Source organism: Pseudochaenichthys georgianus, chromosome 19 (genome assembly GCF_902827115.2).
Source record: "Pseudochaenichthys georgianus chromosome 19, fPseGeo1.2, whole genome shotgun sequence".
Taxonomy (NCBI): Eukaryota; Metazoa; Chordata; class Actinopteri; order Perciformes; family Channichthyidae; genus Pseudochaenichthys; species Pseudochaenichthys georgianus.
Window position 1 is genome coordinate 20,392,252 of NC_047521.1, and position 26,678 is coordinate 20,418,929.

The following is a 26,678-nucleotide window of genomic DNA, read 5'->3' on the forward strand; positions in this document are numbered from 1 at the left end:
CCTTATCATATTATGTCATATCAGTCATTGATACATGATGTATGAATGATTTAGAAACATTTAGCGGAAACAGCAACATGCACATTAAAAGATTGCAATAATAAGTGTCTATAAAAAAAATGTTGTTTGTGACTGCCACGTGTACATGATCCATTCGTGTTTATATCCAGTGGTATAAAGTAACTAAGAAGATACATTTAATTACTTTACAGATTTGGAATAATGATGTGAAATATTTAATCAACACTTAATTAAGACTTTAGTTACACCTGGAGTAAATTCAACAGCTACCCTGCAGTACACAACGTCATTAAAAGTAGCTGCACCTTTACCTGGTTTTAAAACACATTCATGCATACATAATTATAAAACATGTAATATTATTTATTCTGAAATTGGCATCATGAGTACTTTTGCTTTCAGGAGTTTTATTTTATTTGTATACCAACACTTTTGTACTTGTAACATAGTATTCATACACTCTTACTTCTTCCTTTACTTAAGTACAAGATCTGAGTACTTCTTCCACCTCTGTTTATATCTGAGAGATAAATCCTAATTAATGAAATAGGAGTTCAATGTACACATGACTCCACGTACGCGCGCTCACTACTAGGTCAAAAAGCGCACGCGCACGTCAACGCCCCCTCCCCCTTTCCAGCCGGTCAGCCGCGCGCGGATTGAGTCTAGTGAACCTACCGAGAGGTGGTGTTGACCGACCCGCAGCAGGTTTTCAGTAAGAAACCTGTAATAATCTAACTTAATAGGGCAACTGACAGTAACACCAAGTGCTTAAATTTTAACGGAAGAGGTCAGCGGTGCCGGAGTCAAGGCGACGCGACCGAGAGAAGAACGTAAATCCCGGAGGAAAGCGCCCGAAGTGAGCTTTAGGATCAAAGCTAATGCTAAGTTAGCAAGCTAGTGCTAAGTTAGCGAGCTAGTGCTAAGTACTCACACGAAAACTCGTGTCTTTTCACTAGTCGCTTGCTTTGACATAACCACCGTGATAACAGATAAGATAGTCGGGGTAGTTTGTTAAGTTATATGTTTAATTTAATTTAAATTCGCTTTTACATTTTAGGCCACACGCGACTTCACTTAGCAAGAGTAGCTAGCCGGTATCCCTGAGGTTAAACACCGGCTCCGCTCGGGACAGGTGATACTACTAAAGATAGTTCGCCTTAAAAACTTCACCTCCAAAGGTATCAGTGTTTATAAGTGAGCGTACACTTATTGGTGTCTTAAGCCTTGTGCTTCACAATGCTGAAACCACAGCAGCAACCCGGCTCAGGCGGGAGAAAGGCGTCCAACGGAACCTCGGGCCCCGCCGGTATGTCTGCTCCAGTCAGCGGAATCAACAGCGGCAGCAGGACTCAGGCCGGGAGGTAAGCGGGTTGTGGGGGGCTTTCTGTCAGGCCAGTCCGAGGATTGTCCCGTGAGTTGGAGGCCTACCGGTTAAGGCGGTGTGTGCCGAGTGGGTGTGTCTCGGAAATAGAGCTTCTTTCCAGGCCAATCAGATTAGCTCATGTTAGATTGACAGGGACTGTTAACCAATTGGAATGTCCAGATTAAATGCTGAGGTGGATCCAGGTTTTGTGAAAGCAGTGAGAAGCAAATCAGCAAAAAAGCTATTCAAAGTGTATATGGCCTGTCAGTGCCAGAAAAGAGACGTGGATTATGTGCAATATAGCATTGACAACAAACATGCATTTTTAGCCAATAAAGTATCTTGTAGAAACATTGTACTTAACATCGATGTTATATTGAGGCCATCACCATGTTATATCTGTCCTAAAATCTCTGAGATGTGTGTTTTTTTACGAAACACTTGCAAGCTTCTTTCCAGCCTTTGTTTTGCAAGCGTGTATGTGACTAGCAGTGAAGACATTTCTTATGTTTATTGTTCATGGTGGACGTATTTACTATCCTGATTGATCTAATCATGTTATTACTGTATGAAAACACAGGTTGCTCAAACGTTTTTTCTAAAAATGTTGAGCTTCTGGGTGTAATCCATTTAAAGGGATCAGTTAAACTGCTACATATGAAACATTACCAAATATTTAAGTTTTCTTTAAGATTATACTACACATTACATAATTGAAAAATGCATCTTTTATGATGCTATTTTTTTTCCAAAAGTGAAATTGGTGGCAGGATGACACCTAACACAAGAAAGGTTGAATACGTCAATAAATAAAGTTTGAAGAAAGTATAAATTCCCAATAGGTGACTGTAGTTACCAAGTTTGCGTTGTAAGTGTTCAGTGCAGTAGGAATGTTGATTTAGGGACTTGTCAGACCTGTAAGTGAGCTTTTCAACTATATGTTGTATATGTGGAATATGTGACACTGCCTCGGCCGGCTTTTAGGTTATACTACTGTCTGAGCAGACAAACATGTTTTAACTGTTTTGTTTTTCCCAGGAACCGAGCTTCTGCAAAGCCAACGTTCCAGTCATCTCCAGTGAGTATCCTGATTCAGAAAAGCTTCATGCATAAGATTGTACACAATGTTAAAAACTAAAGGGCCATATTGAAACCAATCCTTATCTTTAAGTCCCATTTCCGCACCATTGTGACATGCTTATCGTGTGATCTTATACATTATCGAAGATTTTAAACTATATATGGAAAATCTGCCTTTGAATGTTCCTCTTCAAGAGAGCACTGATGAGAGGTTTTTATATAAAAAGAATATGTCATGTGCATTGGACTACAATCCAAATGTGTCTGACTACCAGGAATATACCTGTGACGACAGTTGGTTAAAAAGGGTAACTGTGGCTTAAACCTCCATTCCTTAGAGTGCGTCATAAGTGGTTTTCCTGTATAAAAGGAGAGTATTGATGTAGCACCTACCCTTTCAATGGACAACCTACATATGTTTTACTGGTTAAGATTTCAAATGTTGGTCCTTTTCTTTTTTAAATATCATCATTTGATCTTTTAATGTCATGTATTTGTAATACTTTGCTTGATGAATACCTAAAACATGTTTTCCCATCTGCAGGTGTTCGAGGGTGTGTACAACAATGCTAGGATGCTTCATTTCCTCACAGCTGTTGTGGTAAGTCATTAGACTTGTTATTAATGTCATTAGACCAGAATGGATTATTCAAGACAAATGAATGACTTGCATTACCTACTTTGACCTGTACCATATTAGTCGGAGGGAAGATGTAACTTACCTTCTCTAATGGTCCTTCTCTTTCAAGATCGACTGTGCTGCAAGTTGTCTGTCGTGTTTCTCCTTATTATTACTAGACGTGCACTTTTTCTGACACGACAACCCAAATCTCATAAAAGCAGATGCATTAAATAGTTACTATTGACAACATGGACAGTATACAGAATACAGTTTTCAAAATATGTATACTCAATCCCAAAAAGCTGGTAGAGTTTTGGAAGTATCACATTTCTAAATACATTTTGTTTGTGTCTTATTTTTCTGCTTTTATATGTTTTTAAAACAAAGTCTTTCTCCCTCTCTCTTAGGGTTCGACCTGTGACATAAGAGTGAAGAACGGCAGTGTATTTGAAGGCGTATTTAAGACTCTCAGCTCTCGGGTAAGAATCTCTTGTTGAACCTACCACTTTCAACTAAATAAAGCTCTGCATGTAATCCTGCCAGCATAACTGTTAACTTTTCTCAATGAATAATATGGCCTTTCTTTAGTTGTTTTATGTCCCTGTCTGCAAGTTAACACTGACTTAAAATCTCTAATGTTGGGCCATAGTGTGAGTTGGCTGTGGACGCTGTACACAAACGCGGTGAGGAGGAGGAACCAACATCAATTCTGCCACGGAGGGAGGACATCACTGACACCATGATCTTCAGCCCCTCCGACCTGGTGACCATGATCTGCAAAGACGTCGACCTCAACTTTGCCACAAGAGGTACGAACATCTTGACACACCTGCAATACATTTGAAGGATAGACATATTTATCCTCCTGGAAAACAGTTTTTTGTGGTGAAAGTTAGACTTGGTTCATGCTGAGAGTGTCCTTGATTTATAGTAAATAGATATGTTAGCCATGACTAGATTGGATTTGATCTGAGAAAAGGAAGAGAGAATAATAGATTTTCGGCTATATATGGTCAAAAGTCAGCATTCTTTAATGTTCTATTTTGAGACTCATTGATTAGACTCAGATTGCAGGCTGTAGATTAAGTGTGCCAAATGAAACACTTTGAGAAAGGTCTAATCTACTTTTATTCCTATGGTTTTAGACACCTTCACAGACACGGCCATCAGCTCCACTCGTGTCAACGGAGAACACAAGGAGAAGGTTCTGCAGAGATGGGAGGGCGGAGAGAGCAATGGAGAGGGCTTCGATCTGGAGAAAGATCCAGTGAGTCGCTCTGTCTTTTCAACACTACAAAAAACAAAGATGATATAAATACCCATACTCGGAAATGTTTTAATATTATTATTATTATTATTATTAAACCACAAGAAACTTCTGCTTAATGCACTTAACAATTTTCCTGATTTATTTTATATTTGTCTTTTCAGTCCAATGGCTGGGATGCCAACGAGATGTTCCGCTACAATGAAGTGAAATATGGAGTCACGTCAACATACGATTCCAGCCTTTCCATGTATACGTAAGTAGCCATTTCAATTCATACGTTTTACATGAACAATACTTTGGGCTCAGTTTGAATTCAAGAAATGGGGCGAAGCCTGCGAGCTAGTTCAGGCAGTCAACTCGAGAACACGTGACGCACCTCTTACAACCAACCAAACACATTCTCCTAAACATGCCGCTGCCAGGTCTTCCTGCCTCGCTATGCTACCGCTGCTGTGTTCACTTGCTACTGCTGCGTCCATGTTCCTGCTGCTGTGTTTCATGTTGCTGCTGCTCGCCTGCCCCCCCACCACCCCAGCTTCCACCTGTAGGCTCGGGGGATAGTTATCTAATCATCACTCATGTTCTTTGTAAATCTGTGGAGTGATGAGGCCCGAGCCTAGACGCCAAACTCAAACTATGCTGCTTCTAATAAACATATTAAGAAACATGTGAGTTGTCTGACTGAACAGTTTTAAGGCTTTCTGTATCCCTCATTGTTTGTTCTTTGTCGCTCCTTTCTCCTTCTCCTGCTCCAGTGTGCCGCTGGAGAAGGGAAACTCAGACAACTTTCGGCAGAGGGAGGCCCGCGCTGCTCGCCTGGCCTGTGAGATCGAGTCGAGCCCGCAGTATCGGCATCGCGTCGGCCTGGAAAATGATGAAGGCAAAAGCGAGGAGGACAAATACAGCGCTGTGGTGCGAGACGGCAACGATCGTGAGAGGGGCCGCGAGAGCCCCCGAGAGCGAGGCCGAGACAGCCCTGGAGCTAGCACCAGGTGAGGGGGGCTGCTGGTCTGTGGGGCCTGTAGAGTTATAGTGTCATATCCTAGATTATAAATTATATTCCAACAAGGCTGTGGTGAATAATTTTAAACTACGATGAGTGGCAATGAGGTCTTAAAATGTATGGAAAGGGTCTTAAAAAAGGTTTTAAAAGGTATTCAATTTAACTTCAGGAGTCCTGCATATAGGCCCTTTTTGTTTTGTTGTTGTTGTTTGATGTATCTATGTCACACTGTAGGACCTCGAGAAACGAGATTTCTGGATGTACAACATGTATAATTCTTGACAATAAAGCTGACAATAGCCGCGTTCACACTGCGGTACTTTTCTCACAAAGGTTCATGCGAACTTAGTTCATGCAAACTCTTTAGTTCGCATGAACTAAGTAGAGATCGCGTTCACACCAGAAAAAGTCCCTGGGGGTGGATTAGGCAAATGAAGCCGCTGATGTCACTTCTTCTTCTTCTGCTTTGGGTTTACTGGCAGGCTGCAAACCACTTCACGGCGTATACTGCCGCCCAAAGTCCCCGGCCGGAAGTCCCCGGAGTTGGGGACTGGCTTCAGTAGAAGCTGCTGGGACTCCCAGCAGCTTCTACTGAAGCCTTCCTAGTAAATCGCCAGAACGCCGACACCTCCTCATCTCCACCGCTCCCATGTTTTATTTTGTGTTGCCATAAGTTAGTCTCTCTGCGTTTCTGCGCTGGGCTAATGCTAATGCTAATAATGCTAATGCGAGGATAATAAAATGGCGGCTTCACAAAACTTTTTGGGAGTTTTACGGGGCGTGGTTTGCAATCCGCCCAGCCAATCAGAAATATAGCTCTTTTCTCACAAAAGAGCCGCTCGAAAGTCCCTGCTCTCTAGCAGGGACTTTCGAGGGGGTAAAAAGGTTCGAATGAACTACTTTTAGTACCGGCTCTTTTTGGTGTGAACGCGATCATGAACTAAGTTCGCATGAACCTTTTGTGGGAAAAGTACCACAGTGTGAACGCGGCTTTTGACTTGACTTTGATATACCCTGCATACAATCCACTCTATCAAACAGCTGATTGAGCCGGAACTCGTCATGTTTCGTTGCACCAGTCAGTTTTTACAGTGTGATATTTGTTGTATCAACCACATGTTGTGTCCGTCTGTGACACATATTCTCTTGCTCTCACAGGGATGGCAAGTACATTCCATTACCTCAGCGTCAGAGAGAGATGAACCGAGAGCGGGACCGATCTGAGCGAGGTCCCGGGGGGCCGCCACCTCACGCCCGTCTGAGCGGAGGATACCGCTCCAACCCTCCATCCTCATCCTCCCCCAGACCCCCGCTGCCCTCTGCCGCCGGGCCCCAGTCTGGCGTCTCCCCCTCTGAGAGGAACAGCCCTCTGTCGGGCCGCGGCGGGGCCTACGCTCCGAGCCCTGGCCCCACGCCAGCCTCTGCCGGAGGACCAGCATCCGCTGCTCCATCCCCCTCCAGCCCCCCCGCACCACACGGACACACAGTCCCTCATTCCCACTCACTCCCACACTCGCTGTCTGACGCTGGCAGGCCTGTTAATGGAGGTGAGTGTTTGAACAGCATCTTAGCATTTTTATAAAGGCAGTTTGAATTTCAAACAGATTGAAAAGATTTTATTTTCTGCCTTTCAGTGTCTAGCAGAACATCTCCGAAAGCCCAAAGACCTCCGCAGTCGAGCAGAACAGTCCGTTCATCACACTCTCAGTCCTCAAGTACGTTCTGTCGGCTGCTCTTACCAAACCACTATTATATTATTGATTCACTTTGTCTGAGATCTAACTTGTATTATTCCCTCTCCTGTCCTTGCAGCTTCTCGCTCTCCTAAATCAGGTTCTTCCCAGGACACGCCTTATTTGGACACATCGTCTGTCTCCATGCCCCCACAGAAGATGTCTGGCCCAGCCCCTCTCTTCCCTGTCGATGGTACGGTCTGATTACTGGCCTCCTGCTTTTGTTACGGAGTTAAATATCAAAGTCAAAACCATTTGTCCATAATGACGTGAGCCTCATCAAGAAGACCGTCACTTGGTGGCAGTAAGCGACTGGTATTGAAGGTGGAATCTAATGAAGCACCAACTAATTAGTTTACCGTTTGTCTCGTCTTTACAGTGAACGAGATCCTTGGCAACGCTGCAAAGGAACGTGCCGCTGAGAGCCAGAGCGGCACAGAGGACAGCAAGAGTAGTAAAGGTGTGTGTATAAGGCTGGAAATCAGTCTTTTACATTAAATGCACACATAAATCTGAGGATATTCAATCCACATGTTCATAGTTGTGTGCTCTTTGTGTTTTTGAAAACATGCCCCAACTTTGCCTTTCTCTAAATCTTTCCATTTCCATTCATATTTGTTTCTCTCTCTCTTCCACCAGTTCCCTCGGTTCAGCAGAGGTCTCAGATTGAGGAACTGCGGAAATTTGGCAAGGAATTCAGGGTAAGAGTTCAGTTGCCTCTGTGAAGTGTGAAATTAGAACATCTGTGACGAATCAAGAAGCTGCAACCTGAGAAATCCCCGATGAACAATGATTTCCTTTAAAATCTCTCTTATTCACTTGGTTGTGACCGTTAGTGAGTCTCACAAGACATTCAGACAAGTTTCTTGTGCCTTGAATTTTTAACAAAGTTTCTTTAGGAATCTGTTTTCATGGAAATGTGCTAAATAGATTTGGCAGCTTTCAGGGTTCTTACGGTCATTAAAAACCTGGAAAAGTTATGGAAAACAATATTTAAGTATAAGATTACATGTATCTGCTTCTTAAATCTTCATTACTTAGTTTCCCTTTTTGCCACACCTCGATTCTTCTTAACATCTAAACTCAATCCCCATCTCCTGCTCTTGTCTTCAGCTCCAGCCGAGTGGAGGCAGCGCGAGCTCGCCCAGCTCCCCAGCGACAGCGAACCCACCCTCCCTTGGCGAGGTCACCCAGCCCGGCGGAGCCAAGCCCTCAGACGCTTCATCAGAGCCCAAAGCTTCGGGTCCTTCCCAGCCTCAGCCTTCACCCTCCCCTGCTGCAGACGCTAAAGACTCCACATCTGGCACTGTTTCAGACCGGCATTCACCGGCCACCCCACAGCCAGCCAGGACCCCGGGCAGCGAGGACTCCAGGCCTGAGTCTGCGGAGCGTCCGGAGGGCATGCCAGAGTGAGTTCTGAGAGACTCTTCACTGTTAAACAGTTTGGTTTTAATGGCTTATATTATTGTGATTAATAATTGTTAACACATTTCTTTCTTTATATCTTCCAGACAAGTCAAGAAATCAACCTTAAACCCCAACGCTAAGGAGTTCAACCCTATCAAAAGTCCAATGCCCATGGTAAGCCAATGTGTTCCTGCTGAATGCTTGAAATGTTAGAAAATAAGAACTATACTAAAACAAGAGTATGATATAGAGCACTTGAGTACTGAGTGGATTTTATAAAGTCGAAGTCATAAGCTATGCATAAAAAAAGTACTATTCTTAGGTACAAATACGTATTGTTCTAATGTTGAATGATAAGATTTGTTGAAATGCCTGTGATTAGCTAAGTGACATGGTTGTGTTATTACAGGTGAAGCCCAACACAGCGCCCACCCCGCCTCGTCCCACTCCCCCCAGCCCCGTGCTCCTGCAGCACCCCGGGGGGCAGGGACCCCTGTACAACACCCCCTACCTCTCCTATGTGTCACAGATCCACCCTGTGCAGGTACTTCAGCAAATTATAAATTAATATTCTTTATTTGTTTTCAAATTTGTTTAGGTCTACAGCTAACGGTTATTTCTGTCACTTTCTCATTTTTGTCAATAAAAGTACAAATAAAATGCAATTTAGTTTACCAGATTGTCACATATTTTGACTGTACAATATTGGACATTTAAAATATACCTTTTGCTATTATAGAATACCCAGAAAATATAATTGTTTCAGAGGCTGACATTAGAAATATTGTGGCATTTTGCTTTAAACATTTTAAAACAATTCATTGAGTATCAAAATGATAATTATTTAGTTTTGACTGACTGACTGACTGACTGACTGACAAAACCTGTTAAATGTTTTGGAAACAACGCAGCTTTTTCTCAATTGCCCTCTTGATTATTTCTGTCTCGCAGCCGCCACCCATGTACCAGTACACCATGTCTGCAGTCAGCCAGGGGAAATACCCCAGGACCAAAGGTCAGCACATGTTTCTCTCTCCAGATCTGTAGTTTCAATGTATAGTCTCCATTTAAACATTTGACAAATAAAGCTGTACTTTTTTCCCTTCAATGTTTCTGTGGTCTTAATAACTCTTTCCCCCCCCGCCCCGCTGTGCAGTGGCTCAGCGCTCGGACCATGGTAACTCGGCTCCGCCCATGCTGCAGGCTGCATCCTCAGCAGCCGGGGCCCCTCTGGTGGCGTCCCCCTACCCTCAGCCCTACCTGCAGTACAACCCTCAGCAGTACAGCCAGCAGCAGGTCCTCCAGGCCATGTCCCCTTACCCCGGACAGGTTGTAAGTCTGACCTCTCATACCCTTTTTTTTAGTTAATGTTTAAATGGTCAGCTGAATGTTTGTTCTGAGAGCTTGTTATGCTACTCTGAATATGTTGGCACATTTCCACTTTGCTCTGACATTCAGTAAACCATTCAATGTGTTTACAAACTTATATTTATGTCTGATGCAGTTTAATCTGCTGCACAGGTTGTACAAACTAAATGTTAACTGGATAGAATATTACGCAACAATCCCTCTCTGGCGACAAATACATCGTTATAAGAAGCCTCACAGTTTGGTACCCAGAAAATGAAGCCTTTGAACCAAAACATGTAGCATCTTCCTCACTATTAAAAACGTAAAAGACTGGCAGTATGGGATTAGTATTTAAATATGTGGATTTGTTCCCCCCTCTCTTCAGCCAATGTACTCTATGCTGCAAGGAGGAGCCAGGATGATAGGGCAAGGCGGTGGTCCACACCCACAAGCCATGGGCCCCCCAGGAGGCCCCCAGTTCGCTCCACAGGGAGAAGGGCCTCAGGGGCAGCAGCAGGGCATTTACGGTGAGTAGAGCTCAAACCTCCTAAATATCTCTGCAAGGGGCCTGTGCTCCAACGCTGAATGAGCCAATAGTATTCATTTATTTTTATTTGAAGTCATCCTGCTCCTATAATTTGTTTTTTTTCAATCTGATGAGGACATTTTTAGTTTAGAGATTTTCAAAACACACTTACAGCTTATCATATGTTTGTAATTTTCATACTTTCATTAAGAGCCTCAAAAAAACATTAGGTGCTTTCACACCAAGTACTTTGCCGTACTTAGTTCACACCGGAATAAGTCCCTGGGGGTGGATTATGCAAATGAAGCCGCTGACTTCACTTCTTCTTCTGCTTTGGGTTTACTGGCAGGCCGCAAACCACTTCACGGCGTATACTGCCGCCCAAAGTCCCCGGCCGGAAGTCCCCAGAGTTGGGGACTGGCTTTAGTAGAAGCTGCTGGAACTCCCAGCAGCTTCTACTGAAGCCTTCCTAGTAAATCGCCAGAAAGGCCGACACCTCCTCATCTCCACCGCTCCCATGTTTTATCTTGTGTTGCCATAAGTTAGTCTCTCTGCGTTTATGCGCTGGGCTAATGCTAATGCGAGGATAATAAAATGGTGGCTTCACAAAACTTTTTGGGAGTTTTACGGGGCGTGGTTTGCAATCCGCCCAGCCAATCAGACATAGGAACCTTTTTCTCCCGTGAAAGTCCCTGCTCTCTAGCAGGGACTGAAAAGGGGGTGGAAAGGTTCTCATGTGAACGCACATTTTCGTAACTATACTGGGAAAAGTACTCTGGTGTGAAAGCGCCTATTGAGAGTAAACGACAATATAAAGTATTTCTCTGACATTAATCATCTTTCTTATTTCCCTCTGTAGCTCAACAGTCCTTTGCCCACCACGCGGGTGCCGTGCATCAGCCCCAGCCCTCCAGCACCCCGACAGGAAACCAGCCCCCCCCCCAGCACGCTGCACAGAGCCCCGGACAGGTACAGGACACAAAATATACCCAAACACATTTGATGTGTCCCAACTCTGAGGGAGCATCCACCGAGTCTGGATTTGTCTATGAAAGACAGAATAACTCAGGAACAAACCAGGCCCATTTAAAAAAGGCTCCATCATAATACTATACTACAACAATTTACATAAATGTAGGCTTGATAAGGTTAAGAGATGTGGGGAGGGGTTGCCTGTTTAGCCCGGGCTTCCACCCTTCAGAGAATTCAGCCTTAGGGACATGCTATTTTCATTCATCATCTCTTCTGATGTTTTTTTATTCTATGTACAGCACTTTGGCTCGACCAAAAATCGTTTATAAATGTGCTATATAAATAAAACTTGATTTGATTTGACGTTGTGGTCTCCTTTCAGAATGCCCAGCCCGGCCCCCAGCCCCAGTCCTTGTACCACTCAGGTCCTCTGTCAGCACAGACGCCCCCCAACATGCCGCCGGGACACACGTCTCCACAGGGCTCGTACCCCATCCAGGGCTACAGCATCCACAGCCACCAGGGCATCCCACAGTCCTATCCTCTGGGCCAGTTAACACAGGTAAGGATCCTCGGTGCTGAGCCTTTCTTTGTTCCTTTTCATGTTTTACTGCAAGTTAGTGTTCATTTAGTTAGATATTCTTAAGTAAATCCTGTTTCAAATGTCCACGTTTTTATAACTACAAACAACTTCACCCTGTCCCAAGTGTCCCGTGTCTGGCAGTTTTAGTCTTACCTTAAGCAAAGAAAACCATAACAATTGTAGTCTAGCCGATAAACGGTTATCAGATTATATTGTTCATTTGACTACTTGAGCCACAAAACTGATTTCTTTCTCGAACTCCATAGTTTTTATTGTTAACTTTAGCTAAAGGAAGTTACTCATGGTCCTCCTCAACAATGCCCTTTCTCTAAAATGCTGCATTAAGGAACATCTTTGTGTCGTCTTCTCTTGTCAACAATTGTTATTTTAGTATTGATCTTATTTTTGAACACTTGAGTCTTGTTAAACATTTATTGAGACTAGATCATTATGCAGTATTTAGACAACGTCTTTTCCTCCTTTAGTTCATAATGGGTAAAAAGCTTGTTGACGAGCGTTTTCAGTAATAAGTTTCCTTAACAAATTACCCTCTGCTGATAATGAGTATTTGTTGGGTAAAATGACGTATTCTGATCTAAACGTGACTCTCCTGTCCCCCAGGCCCACGTACAGGGAGCCATGGCGGGCCACCACCAGGGGAACCACGGCCAGCCCCAGTTAGTGATGCTGCAGCCCCCCCCTCAGCAGGGCCCCGGCTCCGTGCAACAGCACCCGCAGCACGGCCCCCAGCAGGGAGCACACCAACACTTTTACATCGGACATCCACAAGGTACGAGTGCAGAGCTACATCCGTCCATCCATCATTCATTCATTCATCCATCCATCCATCCATCCATCCATCCATTCATTCATTCATTCTCCATCTGTGCCTTGAAGTAGCATTTATGTGTTTTTTTTTTTTTTTGCTGTTTTCTGTTTACCTCCAACAGCAATGCAGGTTCAAACGCACCCTGCCCCCTTCCATCAGCCTGGAAATTAAACCCCATCTGCCCCCTCCCCACCTCCTTAAATCTTCTTAGGAATGAGCCCCAACATCCCCACTGCCTGCTGGATGTGAAGCCCAGACTGACTTATACATGACAAACTGACAGGAAGTGCAGAGGAGAGAGGAGGATACAAAGCCTCACAGCACCTTATTCTCCCGCTGTAGCGTTCTTCATCAGTTCAAACCTCAGCGTCAGCCCCAGATGAGGAGGACCTTTTTATTTCGAATGATGAAGGTGCGTCCGGCCCCTGCTGCCATCCTGCTCTTCTCCCCAACTTCCTCCCATTTCAGAGAGATGAGGCACCTTTTGGGGCGGACTAGTCGGAGAGGAAGGAACACGGATGGAGACCAGCAGCAGACGCTCTCTTCCAGCAGTGTGGGATTTTGTACCATGACACACATGGGAAACAGACTGTCGCGGAGCTCTTGTGAATACAGCATGAAAGGACGGATGTGAAGAGGGGATTTTTAGCAAATCATTTTCCTTTTTTAACTCGATCCAGTAGTTAAAACCCACCCCTATGCCTCTCCTCTCCTGTAGGACAATATAATTATTAAAAATGGACAAGACAAAAAAAATATTAAAACAACAATGACCAAAAAATAAAGTTTTCAACTCAACTTCAAAGCCTTGTTTGTTTAATTTATTGAAACATGAATTGTGTTTGGCAGTTCCAGTTACTGCTCTGCACTGCAGGAAGCCACTCTAATGAGACAGACATTTATTTTTCATTGCACATTTAATTTGAAGCTCGATACTTCACTGCCATTATGTCAGGCTGACAAAACGACATAATTGCCTCTTAGGGGATTCTTTGTCTTCTCTTCACTTTCTCATTAGCTGGGATTTGTTCCATTCAGTGGTGTAATTCTGCATGTTAATTTATAATGGTCACTAGGGGGACTCCTCTTTATACATCCGCGTCATGAGGCACACTTGTTCTGGCAGATGAGACTCTTCTTTGGGTGGGTAAGGCACTCCGCTTCCCCCCCCCCCCCCCAGTGTGGCTCGGTGTCATCGCTCTGGTTCGCTGAACGGCCGAGCGCCACCCAGCTGTCCGTCGATGTGTCAGTGTGTGTGTGTGGCCTCGTTTCCCCTCAGTGCGGAACGTCAGGAAGCAGGGTCTGCTCCTCAGTGGGACAGGGCGTAGAGCTGCTCGCCGCTGCGCTCCAGCCGGTCCCGGTACTCCAGGTTGCAGTAGTTGCCCTCGGGGACCCCCTGGGTGCCGTACCGGAGACCCCAGCAGCAGCCGGCGATCACTGCAGTGCTGTCACTGTCGCCTGGGCCGGAAAGAAACCATAGAGACAATGTTAATTAATTTAGCATACTAGGAAGTTCTAATTTATGCTAAAGAATTTTTAACATGCCAATTGTATGACTGACATGGCATATATACACTTTTTACCTTTACACTATACTTTCAAAAAACAATCTATTAACTGTCATGCTCTATGGCAAAAATATTTATACTATGAGGTATTTTTTTTTAATGGCTTATACTCTGAATTTTCTTTTTAGTCATGCTATATGACTTTTAATGACAGATATGACATTTTAAATGATATACTATAATATGACTAATTTATTCATGCCAAGACTTTTGGAAATTGTTATACACTATATATACACACACTGCTATAACTGTTGTCAATCTTGCATTTTTCCATTAAATCTTTTCAGCCATATACTGACACTTCATGCAAGAGAAGAGTATGGACACATTTTAAAATGTCAAATTATTAAGTAAAAAGAAGTGGTGCTGTGATTATCAGGCTGAGCTAGAAGTCTATGTTTAGGTGAAAAAGAAGTATAGGTTTAAAGTTGAAAATGTCGAGGTGAAGGGTTTAAATTAAATGTTTGAAGCTTTGGTGAGATTATTAGAAGTGATTGCAATACTCCTCTCAGCCTCCAACATCATAAAGGCCACATTTAAAATATCTCTGACCCCCATGAAAGCCGGCTCTGCTCATCAGCTCTTCCCAGTCGCCCCCCGCTCCCAGCAGGGCGTCCAGCGCGATCATCGGGGCGTCGTGTCCGCTGCGCCCCGCCCGGCCCGACAGGCTGAAGCTCTTGTAGTCCTCGTCTCTCTCCGCTGGGCCGTAGGAGGAGGGCCAGATCACAGGCCCCACCCCACAGGAGATGCCCCTAGTGTCCAGGTACCTGAGGACGGAGGTAAGAGATAGTCCTGACATGCTCATATGTAATGATTTTCTGAAGTGGCCCTATTATGTTTTTGGGGGTTTCCCTTTACCGTAGTAGTGTATTATATAGGTTTTTGTGCATGTAAATGGTCTACAAAGCCTAAAATCAAAGTTCCCTCCAGAGGGAGCTTCTCTTCCACACACCTGCCTGAAACGCCTCCATTTGACTCCTATGTTTATCTCTGTACCATAATGACATCACTATGTAACACTTGAGCTTCTATTGACTAGTGCTCCAACATCTCCATGTGGTTGACCAATCACAACAGAGCCGGCCAGCTAACTAATCAGAGCAGACTGGGCTCTGGTTTCAGACAGAGGGTGAAAAGAGGTGCTGCAGCACAGGCAGTATGAGACAAATAAAGAGCTTTTTGAACATTAAAGCATGTCAAAAGAGGCATAAAGCGCAAAATGAACCTGCAAATGAGAATTATAGGGCCCTTTAAATGATGAAAATAAATATATGTACTTTATATTGTCCTCAGGAGCACTACATTACAATAAAAAGAGCTCAGTGCTGCTGAACTGAACTTGACCAATAACATTTCAGTACAAATATCACGCCATCATCTATTAACCTTAAGGCTTTAAAAGGTTAATGGAGAGTTGATGATGTTGAATACAGCATGACAGCTTAATCTCAGCAGCTCATACCACTGCCACTTGTCACAGAAGAAGTCCCAGTCCCTCTCCGTCTCCTCCACAGCGAAGCCCCGACCCTGAACAAAGCACTTTGCTATTGGACAGGCCTCGTTGAGCAGGCCCAGACCCCAGGTCGTGATTGGTCTGCGCTGCACGGCATACGCTGTAAAAAGAGCCGACGCTACGGCCCCCAGGAAACCTGTCGGGTGAGGGTGGGTCATCCTGCCCGTCTCCACAGCAACCGCCACCAACGACAACAGCTGGTCCGGCTTTGGATACCTCGGGGGGGACAAAGTATTTAAGTCATTATCAGCATTTATTAGGCAGGATATGTAGCTGCAGGGTTCTACTTAATGAGGTCCATCACACAGCAGAGTGTTTTCTGCATTTATATTCTGTGTGGACACTGTTTATAGTAATTACTTCTCTGCATGCTTTAATGGACTCCACGTCTTGTTTTTTTTAACCTGGAAATCTGTAAATTATTCATTTGCTGCTCAGTGATCAAAGAATGTATACTTATTCCACTGTTGCATTTATCATAAATTATTTTCAGGAAAAGAGCAGAGTGCCTTAAATGTCAATTTGAAAGTGAAATGTCATGTTATCTCGTGTCCTTGGGTGACCAGACCAACTGGCGCTGTGACGGTCAATAATTCTACATCACTTAAATTTGTTCCTATTATTGTGCCTCATCCGAAGCAAAGACAGAGAAACACTAACTCTTCGTTTTCTTGTTTTGTAAAAACATCCAATGGATTCCTAATGACGATGTATCGACAACCGTGATGAGATTAGAGCTAAGTGGATTCATTGAGAAACACAATGAATCAGAACGGTTTGGTTGTTTTACTTTAATGATTTTTTGAGAAGAAAATGTCAAAACCTCTGATTCTCTCTTCCCCAACCTCAAGATTTTAGCTTTTTCTGGGATCTTGGAAACCTATGGATATGAAAAATCTATGGATATATTTCTCTACAGTTTACAGATTTAGCAACAGTAGATTAATAAGGGGATTTTTTATTAGCTTATCATTAGTTTCCTCATTATATCCTGAGATACTATTGGATGTTGTAGATTTTACAATCAAGAGTGAGGACATGTATTCACACATACCTCAGTTATTTTGGACTCTGACCTTAACTTTGAAAGTCACGGCCGTAACCTCAGTAGGGCAACTCTTTCTCACTTCAAAAACATATTAAGAGTCTTTATCAAGCTGAGTCTTTTAAGTCCCTCATGTCATCAGCTAGGACTACGGTAATGCTCTCCTCCCTCTTGCAGCTGATAATAAATCACCATTATTGTGCCACATTTGGCAGAAAACAGTCGTTTCTGTCTGTGGCCGTTTCTCAATCGCGAGTGAAACTGCTGCAGAGCAACTATTTCAAGGATACTACGTCATCGAGTGGCGCCGAAGGACTGTTTAAATGCATGAGCCCCAAGGTCCCCCTCGGCGGGTCCTTTTTTTTTTTTCACGACACTGTGTCTTTCAGGGGATCTTAATATTTAAGAACCTATTCATGTGTTATACCAGATTAACGGGAATAATCTCAGCTAACAGACGATACAAACCATTTTTACCAAAACTAAACACAAGTCTCATAAGAAGCATCTAAATTACCCCTGAGCGAAAAATGCTAATGCACTTTGGCACAGAACTCAAGATAAAAGATACCGTTATTACCTATCGTAGCTGCACATACAAGATATCTGATTAAAGCTGAGGTTCTACATATTATTTAGGTATATATATATCATCACTGAGTGATCCGAACTCGCGACAGGGGAAGCAAACACAGACATCACAACACGTACCTTTATGGAGCTTTTACGGGAGATCGTCTCACCGTAGCTGTTAATCTGATCAAAAGACTTGTCCAATGGCATTAAAACGAGAAAAAACGCGGCTGAATCGGTTAATCCATTGGTTGATAAAGTTTCTGTGTAATATTTTTTTTATTTATAATCCATAATTCCATTTTTATGTAAAAATCGGAGAGTAAAAGTTAGCTACTAATGGTAGCCACCAGAGTTATCGCAGCTTCCGGTCTTGGCTGTGCGGCAGGCTCACACACATTACCAAATAAGGAGTATGTGGGAGTTCCCCTCGATTCCATTGGCTCTGACGGTTAGAAAGAGATGTCAATCAGCAAAATCGAGCAAGGGGGGCCAGAGATAGGTCAAATCCACCCAAATGACCCCAGAAGTGTTTTTTTTGTGCTAAATCTCAAATCTCACTTGTTTTGCATCGATCTTGATACAGGGTACTTATTATATGTTGTAGTTTGGATTCCTAAAGCTTTTAGTTTACCATCCCATCATTCAAGGGTGGTTTTCACTATAAATACTTTTTTTTTTTTTGGACAGACACAATCATTTAAATGTTTTTACTGTGTTCAATCTGAATTTACTTTAAAATAAAAACATCTATATTGATTCTGATACTTCTACATCCAACTCACAGGTGTAACCTTGCTTTTAGAAAAAAGATTATTAATTTAACCCTTTTAGAAGGGAAGATATGGTCATTAGTTCTGGGAATGTCATTTTCGAGCCTGAGACCTGAAAAACAGACTCGGGGCTTAACAGGTTAAATGCTGGTTAAATGCCCAGCATTCTGCGCCACTCTATGACGTAGTATACTTGAAATAGTGCTCTGCAGCAGGTGTACTCGACATTGAGAAACGGGAGTCTGGATTCTTTAATGTCTTTGGGTGGATAAGTGTTTCATCCATTTTATCATTCATATTTTATTTGGGGGTTTAGAAAATCATAGCCACAAGTATAGCCATGTTACATGAACCATAAAACATTAAAGCTACATAAAATATATAGCTATTTAACATACAATTATTGGACAAAGGAAATAGATACATTGGAATGGAAATTAAGATGAAGAAAATCGATTTTACAAATGAATTTTAATGAAGAGCACATTGATTTTACTTGTAAATAAATGGTCAGTTGAGATAACAAAATCAACATTTATGAATTTCAGACAACAAATTAAACCCAGTCCTAAAACAGGGGCCTTTATTTGCAGGAACAGATGCCATTAAGAATTCCAAATTAATAATGAAACGGCACTTAAATGGAAATCAATTTGAAACATGGATTTGATTTCCTCTACTTTTCCCTCTGCTCGGGAAAACAACACTGCAGAATAATTGACAATTAGACAATAATAACCCAGCCATGCATACGAATCAGACTGAGTTATTATGTTTTTATTGTGAGGATGAGTGTCTTACCTGAGGCCGATGCACATGGACCTCATGGCGGCTCCACAGCCCGTCCCCTCTGGGTTATAGTTCACTCTGAAGCCCCCCTCCTCTCCGGGCTTCAGCTGGGAGACTCCTGAAAGAGCAGAGAAGAAGTCAGATCTCTGCAACCACTTCTAATGTGATCTGATTTAAAAAGGAAGACATTGTCTCACCCAGGATGCTTGAAGGCCCTGGCTTCCTCCCCTCCATGTCCTTCATCCCCTCCACATATCGTGCCGCCACATCATGCAACAGGTCCTCCCCAACCTTGCCTGAGAGGGAGACGAGCATTAACTTCTGCAGATGCTTTCCTCATAAACTTTTCAAAGATGTTAACATGGCTGCCCTATTGCAGAAAAAGGTCAAGTAGACATTTCTACCATTTCCTTCCACTTGTGCAGAGCCGTAATAGAGCAGCAAATCAAGAAGAGACTGGAAATTAGATTTAGCCTTTAGTCATGAGGGGGGGGGGGGGTGTGTGGTGTGATTTCCAATGAGGCCTAAACAGAACACTTTCGACTATCAGATCGATCAAGTTAACGCCTCATTGGAAACAAAACAAGCAAAGGACAGGCAGGAGGGATAATGTTATTGCGCCTCACCAGTTGCCAGTCCTTCGGCCGTCGCTAGATGAAGGACTGTGTCGTCGCTCACCGGCCAATCAGGGAGCTCGGCCTTGATGTTCTTCAGACCACCGAGCTCCTTCAGCTCCTGTAAGAAAGGAACACAACAGAGGGTTATTATACCTTTAGCAGTGGTTAGGCAGTTTCTCTTCAGCACTTATTTCTATGTTCTTTCTGCAACCACCTGATGAATGGCCGGTCCCGACTCATTGTACTCCCACAGCTGGTTCCTGTATCCCAGAGCATCACCAGCTCCACTCAGCAGCATGGCTGCCTTATAGTGCTCCACTGTAGCAGATCTGAGGGGGCAAGAGACTCAATTAACGCTCTGTTAACAACTGACTGCCATTATGTAAACCTGAGCCGAAGGACAACATAAGATGACGAAGCAACTCAAGGGGATATTTGAGCTTTTTTTTTTTATATACTATATCTTTTTTTCTGATAAATACAATACTATGCTGTTTTTTGTTTTACGATGTTGTTTTTATTTAGTTTATTTTATGGAAATAGTATAGTATGTTGTTCTGATATGTCTTGCCATACTTTACTATAACTTTTTTGGTTAATATTTTCAACATAGCCTACTATAAGATTTATTTTCGACATACTATAAATTTTTTCATATACATGATGTTTTTTCTCAAATTTAAACGAAATATTCAAGATATGTTGTTGATACTATAATCTTCTCTTCATATCTTTTGACATAAACTATTGCTTTTGTTCACAATGTTCTACATGGGCTACAGCCTACTATGACTTTTTTGATTATTTATTTTTACAATAAAAGCCACCTCGTCCAAGCCAACCAACAATAACGAGTCGTAAAGCCGGGATGATCATATAAAGTAACGTCTAACATCTCTAACTGGCGATGTCTTTACTTGATATGCAGCAGCGTTGTCTATAGCGAAGCATGCAATAAACGCCTTTTTTGTAAAGATATACACTTATGCCAGGCATATCACGTAAACTCGTTGGCCTAGCCATATTATAACCGTAGATTCAAACATATAGGCCTAAACATCTCATCTTGAACGTTAAGAATACTGTGGCTTGATATGAGAGTCATTCATTAATATATTTCACATGCTGCTGCAGGAAACCCCTCCCCCGAGCAGTGGAAGTCTCACCGGTCCATTGCAGCGCGTCGATCCGCAGTATCAGGCATCACTAGCGGTCACACAGAGCACCGGACACCGGGGCTCAGCCTGGAGCTCTGCACACTGCTCACCCTCTCCTTGTGAGTGGCCAATATTACTCAGTCTCAGCTCGGAAAGGCCTGTAGCAAACAACCGCTTTATTCACAAGAGTATGTTAGTTTCCAAACCCTGGTCGAAAGGGTGAATTCGCAGAAAACGTCGAGGCTAAAAAAAGGCGCAGCTGCAAAGCTATTTTAAAGGGCTGCTTTCCAGCTGGCAAAATGGACACATAAAACAAATGGCAATCGTCTCTGTAACAGCAGAGTAACATTGACTGATATACACAGCTGCACCTCATAGATTTTCATTCATTTTAATCTATGTAGCAAGCTGAAAATGTAACGATTTCCCCGAGAAACACGCCTTTGTCATTGTTTTGGGTCTGAAAAAAATAAAGATTGAACACATTTACACATTAACGTTTTATAAACCAATTCTCATGCATGTCGAAATATATTTGAGTATTGACCAAATACACATTTAATGTTCACTTTGTCTTACAATTACAGATTTTGCACATTAGTGCCATATATTTTTTTTTTCAGTAGCTTTAATATCATGTGACTAAATGACTCCAAATCACTAAACTGAATAATAAGGACACTTTGAAAGGACTAATAAGTATGATATGCCTTTGGAATGCAGCCGAGTAGAAGTATAAAGTAGCATCAAATGGAAATACTCCATTTGATGTAAAGTACAATTATATCAGGTACAGTAGGCTACTTTAGTAAATGTACTTAGTTACTTTCCACCACTGTTTATGTGTACTTTTGATGTTTTCAGTGCATTAAAAAGAGTGGTTTGCCTATAGTGTCTCACCCTAAGAGACACAACCAAAGACATTCATTGGTTTTATAAATCGAGAGTCACTGATCACATCCAAAAACTACATCTCAGCCTCAGGTGCTGAACAGGATGTTCCGATTGCACAGAAAGACGACATCTGCTTTTTATTCCCTTGACAACCAGAAGTGATCTTAGCATGTTTAACACACTTAAGCTATCACTTCTGGGTTGATGTGTGTGCAGCAGGGTGGCGGTGGCAGAATAAAGAGTCCCTCGATCCACCAGAGGATTGTCTCCAAGCTGCAGTCTCTGTCAGAAAGCATCCATCCTGCAAACACGTCCTTGAATAAAACACAGCATCTGTCTTTGACCAAGTGCTGAAAGGAGAAAAATAAAGGGAAATCACTTCCAATAAAGCATTATTGGAGAGTTTCCCTCCACAGGGTGGCATGGTTTCACGACAACACACTTACAGCGTCCTGGAAAACACACTTGGTGATTGACACAGGCAGCTGGTGGATCCCGATGGCAGAGAGTGATTCCCCATGGCTGATGCACACGGTCAGTCTTCGCTATCTCACGATTATCATTAAAGAGGACGTAAAGATTGTTGGGGGGAGCCGAGGTTTCAGCAGAGAGGCCGTCTGGAGGCTATTTGTCACATGAGTTGTCAGGGGCCATGAAGCAGGGATGGAGAAAGGCACAAGGAGAAATAAGAATAAATGGTCCATGTGAGGACTCTGGTGGAGCCTACAGGTTCAGACATTGTCACTATTGTTGCAGCTGAGGGACCTGCTGCCTTTTAAGCATGTGTGTTTGAGAACAAAACAGGATAATAACACATGTGAGTGCGTTAGTAATGATGGTTGGATGCTGACTGAAAATCTCAAAAAAGCCAAATTGATAAGCTGCACACAACACACATTTAAACAACATTTATTGTATAATCAAGAGTTACATAACAAGATGAATAACCTCTTGTTTCTGTCAAATAGTTAGCTTAGCATTAAGACCAGATTTTACAAAACATATTCTTTCAACTGGTGTGTCATTCAAACACGAATCGGATTCGTTTTTGCTGCACTTGAGAACAGCAGTGCTATTATGAGTGGTTATGGATTAATTTTGATAAAAGTCTTTTACTCTTAAGACCTGCATGAATAATGAATGGATGGTTTTTCTTTCTTCTAGAAAGTGCTTCGAAGACAGCTGGAAAAAGGGAATAATGAAGAAGCCCATTATGCACTGCAGACAAACCAAACAGCATCAAAGATATCTTCCACTCGCCTCTATACTAATTATCAAGCCAGGGACATTTCTTCTCATGTGATTATAATGTTTTTTAAATTGCCCCCTTTGGCACAGTTGAGCTCCAGTGAGCAGCGCAGCTTCTCCACTTGGGTGGTTGGGTTAGGAAGCCTGACTAAGCCCGACAAACTTGCTCCCAGGTTGCCTCTTAGGGATGAGGGATGGAGCAGAAGAGTATATCACATTTGTGTGATGTGTTGGCAGCAATTTCTGCCCCAAAAGAGGATGATCGATGCAGCTTTGCAACCAAATCAAACTTCCTTCCTCCCCAGTGGATTAGACAATACCACACACATTTACAAATTCCTCCAACATGATACATTTATCAGTGTGAAAGTGTTTGATTAGAAACATCCAGCCTTTCTCACAAAGGTGTAGCAGAGTGCTCGGGATGGGATTTATAAATTAGTATACATTTTTTATTTCTGGAGAGCTAAAATGATTAACAAACTCTTTAATTCAGCTACAATAATAATTCTTAGCTGTTTAAGCAATTTTTTACATGAAAATCCAACTTCCAACGTGAGGTTTTATTTATCACCTGTAATATTAAACTGAAACTGAACTTAGGTTAACATTTTGGGGCTTTGGACTATTGGTCGTATAAGAAAATGAAAATTTGAAGACATTGTCTTAGAATCTGAGCGATTATATTTGGTATTTGTCTTGTTTTCTGGAATTTAATAATAATTAATTAATTAAGAAAATAAAAAAGATTGGAATAGAAAATAAGATAGATATATTTTTAAGGCCGATTTACATTTGGGTGATGGAGCTTTTAAAGATGACAAGAACAATTAATAAGCAATAACAGAGGTTGGCACTGTGCCGCTATCAATTGTTATTATAATTATAATTTATGTGCATTGTTTTAAAAAACACATGAAAAAGTTGCTTATTGGCTGCAGACCTAGTTGGTTTTAATATGTCATATTTTTCAGATTCACCCATCCCATCTCCTACCCCTGTCAGAACATACTCCAAGAATAAATGCAAGATATGTCTGCTCATGTGTCCCTGCTGTTCTGCCCCTCATCTCACAAGGCAACCCTTCCTGTAGAAATGTCAGAAATAGCCTCAGTGTTGACTCCTGGGTCCCAAGATGGCTGCTGAGATGGTTTGGTGGTCGGAGGAGCTATCAAGTCTCCATCAGTGGCAGCGACCGTCACCATTCTCCCACGAGTAGATACCTCTAAATTAAAAAAAAAAAAAACTCACAACCTCCTCACCCGGCTCCCCCATCCTTACCCTTACCACCACCCTACATGCGGCGGGCCATGAGTGCTATTACAAGTTACAGCGTTGCCTAGCAACTGGCTGGCGGATTACAATCGGGGATGTATGTGGTGGAGATTTAACGCTGTTTATGGGGGGTGTCAATGCGTGTTTAGTGCTGTGTTGTGCGTGTATGCAATTGTGCGTGTATGGGAGCAGAGGGAACAAGTGTCTGAGTGAGTCAGTTTTGTGTGTGTGCGTGTGTGTGTGTGTGTGTGTGTGTGTGTGTGTGTGTGTGTGTGTGTGTGTGTGTGTGTGTGTGTGTGTGTGTGTGTGTGTGTGTGTGTGTGTGTGTGTGTGTGTGTGTGTGTGTGCGCGTGCGTACGTGTGTGTGTGCGCGCATACGGGAATCTGTAATTGCTGACGTGAGTGTGTGCGGATGTGTCACTATGGCTCTGTTTCTCCTGCAACTTCCAGACAGTATAGCCTACTGTAAACTTTGACTCAAAGTCTCCGTGTTTGTAAAACTTTGGACATTTTCAATTTCACTGCTGCTTGGGTTGCAGATTGATTTCAGGGTTGGGTGGCATTTTGGGAATTACACTCATTTTGTTTATTTTTGAGAGTTAGAGGAGTGATAACATATCTGTCTGTTAATAATGTGATGTTACAACCAGGGACAGTTAGCATAGCTTAGCATAAATAATTAAAAGAGAGGTAAACGGTTAACCTGGTAAACAAAATAACATTTTTAAGCACTTTTCTTTACTCACTTTGTACATACTGATATACACCTGAACATCAGCAGGAGAGGACTCTTTATTGTAGAGATACTACATACTGATATACACCTGAACATCAGCAGGATAGGACTCTTTATTGTAGAGATACTACATACTGATATACACCTGAACATCAGCAGGGGAGGACTCTTTATTGTAGAGATACTACATACTGATATACACCTGAACATCAGCAGGAGAGGACTCTTTATTGTAGAGATACTACATACTGATATACACCTGAACATCAGCAGGAGAGGACTCTTTAAAGTAGAGACACTACATACTGATATACACCTGAACATCAGCAGGAGAGGACTCTTTATTGTAGAGATACTACATACTGATATACACCTGAACATCAGCAGGAGAGGACTCTTTATTGTAGAGATACTACATACTGATATACACCTGAACATCAGCAGGAGAGTTTATAGTTTATAGTTTATTGTTTATAGTTTATTAGGATACCCATTAGCTGGTGCATAACAACAGCTAATCTTCCTGGGGTCCACAAATAACATACAACATGACATTCGATAGTACATTACAAGACAATGATACAAATCGTGTACGTGACTTTCATATCAACCATCACATACAGCTTATTTTCTGATTCCCCATTTCCTTGGAGAGAAAAAAAAAAAAAAAATAATAATAATAATAATAGTGATTTTACAAATGTCTCCCTTCGCTTCTTTTAGAGTAAAAACAAACTAAACAAATACAATCCTCATCATAACTGTGAAAGGCTGTGTGTGTGTCTATGTTAGCGAAAGTACCATATTCCTGCATGTGTTTAAAAAACCTATATGAATCAGTGTGCTGCTGTATGTTTACCATAACCTGTCTGCTGCTTGTGTAATTTACAATCTTTGGGCTTCTAGATGCCTCTTCAATCGTCTTTTGAAGCTTGCTTTAGTTGTTTCTTTAGAAATCTGATGTGGCAGTGTGTTCCATGCAGCCATGGCTCTATACAGCACTGTGCTCTTCATAGACTCTGTTTTGGCTTTAGGGATTTGATAGCAACCTCTTGTGGCATGTCTCGTTTTATATGTATGGATGTTAGAGCTAGGTGTAAGTTGCTTATATTGACAGGTTGGATGTTTCAGCTCATTTATGTTTCTCAAAAAGACAAGGAGTGATACCATCAGCCTCTCCGTGACTAATGTCCAGGAGAGCTTGACATGCATTTTGTTTACATTATGTCTTGGTGTACACCTAAGGGCAAGCCGAGCTGCTCTGTTTTGAACCAGTTGCAGCTTTCCCAGGTCCCTCTTGTTTGCCCCTGACCAGATCATTGAGCAGTAGTCCAGTTGTGAAAGGACTAGAGTCTCAATGACTTGTTTTGTCAGTTGCGGTGGTAAAAACACTGAGCACCTCTTGATGACAGATGTATTCCTCCCCATCTTTGCCACCACTGACTCTATGTGTATCGTCCATGATAAATTGTTCACTAGGATGAGTCCCAGGAGCTTTGTTTCCTCCACCTGCTCAACCTCTACATTATTCAGCATCAGATTCAACTGCGGTTTAGACCTTAGTACGTAATTTGTGCCAAATACAATACTTTTTGTTTTTTGAATGTTGACCACTAATTTGTTGCTGGTCACCCATTCCATTACTGTTTTCAGTTCTTCGTTCAGAATATCAGTTATCTCACCGATTGTGGGAGCCTGTGTATATATTGTCGTGTCATCCGAGTA

The 26,678-nt window shown here is 42.4% G+C and overlaps 2 protein-coding genes across 3 annotated transcripts; one reads left to right on the forward strand and one right to left on the reverse strand.

The window, feature by feature from the left end:
* The first annotated feature begins 675 nt into the window (after positions 1–675).
* LOC117464679 (ataxin-2-like protein) lies at positions 676–13,560 on the forward strand. Of its 2 annotated transcripts, none has more exons than XM_034107246.2 (23): positions 676–1,385; positions 2,426–2,465; positions 3,012–3,068; positions 3,497–3,568; positions 3,739–3,898; positions 4,235–4,356; positions 4,521–4,612; positions 5,115–5,351; positions 6,521–6,909; positions 6,997–7,077; positions 7,175–7,288; positions 7,475–7,555; positions 7,735–7,796; positions 8,209–8,504; positions 8,607–8,676; positions 8,912–9,046; positions 9,454–9,517; positions 9,659–9,834; positions 10,238–10,379; positions 11,238–11,347; positions 11,733–11,912; positions 12,555–12,723; positions 12,884–13,560. In XM_034107246.2, exons 1-23 carry the CDS (start codon positions 1,261–1,263, stop codon positions 12,931–12,933), a joined length of 3,024 nt encoding a protein of 1,007 aa, XP_033963137.1. In that variant the 5' UTR covers positions 676–1,260; the 3' UTR covers positions 12,934–13,560. The 2 variants fall into 2 exon arrangements, with proteins under 2 accessions (XP_033963137.1, XP_033963138.1); XM_034107247.2 differs by having other exon boundaries at positions 12,974–13,560.
* adprh (ADP-ribosylarginine hydrolase) lies at positions 13,557–21,196 on the reverse strand. The gene is made up of 8 exons (XM_034107248.1): positions 20,810–21,196; positions 19,858–19,972; positions 19,653–19,761; positions 19,224–19,322; positions 19,039–19,144; positions 15,796–16,062; positions 14,886–15,100; positions 13,557–14,220 (listed from the first exon to the last, which is right to left on the reverse strand). The coding sequence occupies exons 1-8, from the start codon at positions 20,845–20,847 to the stop codon at positions 14,072–14,074; spliced, it is 1,098 nt and encodes a 365-aa protein (XP_033963139.1). The 5' UTR covers positions 20,848–21,196; the 3' UTR covers positions 13,557–14,071.
* Positions 21,197–26,678: the final 5,482 nt, after the last annotated feature.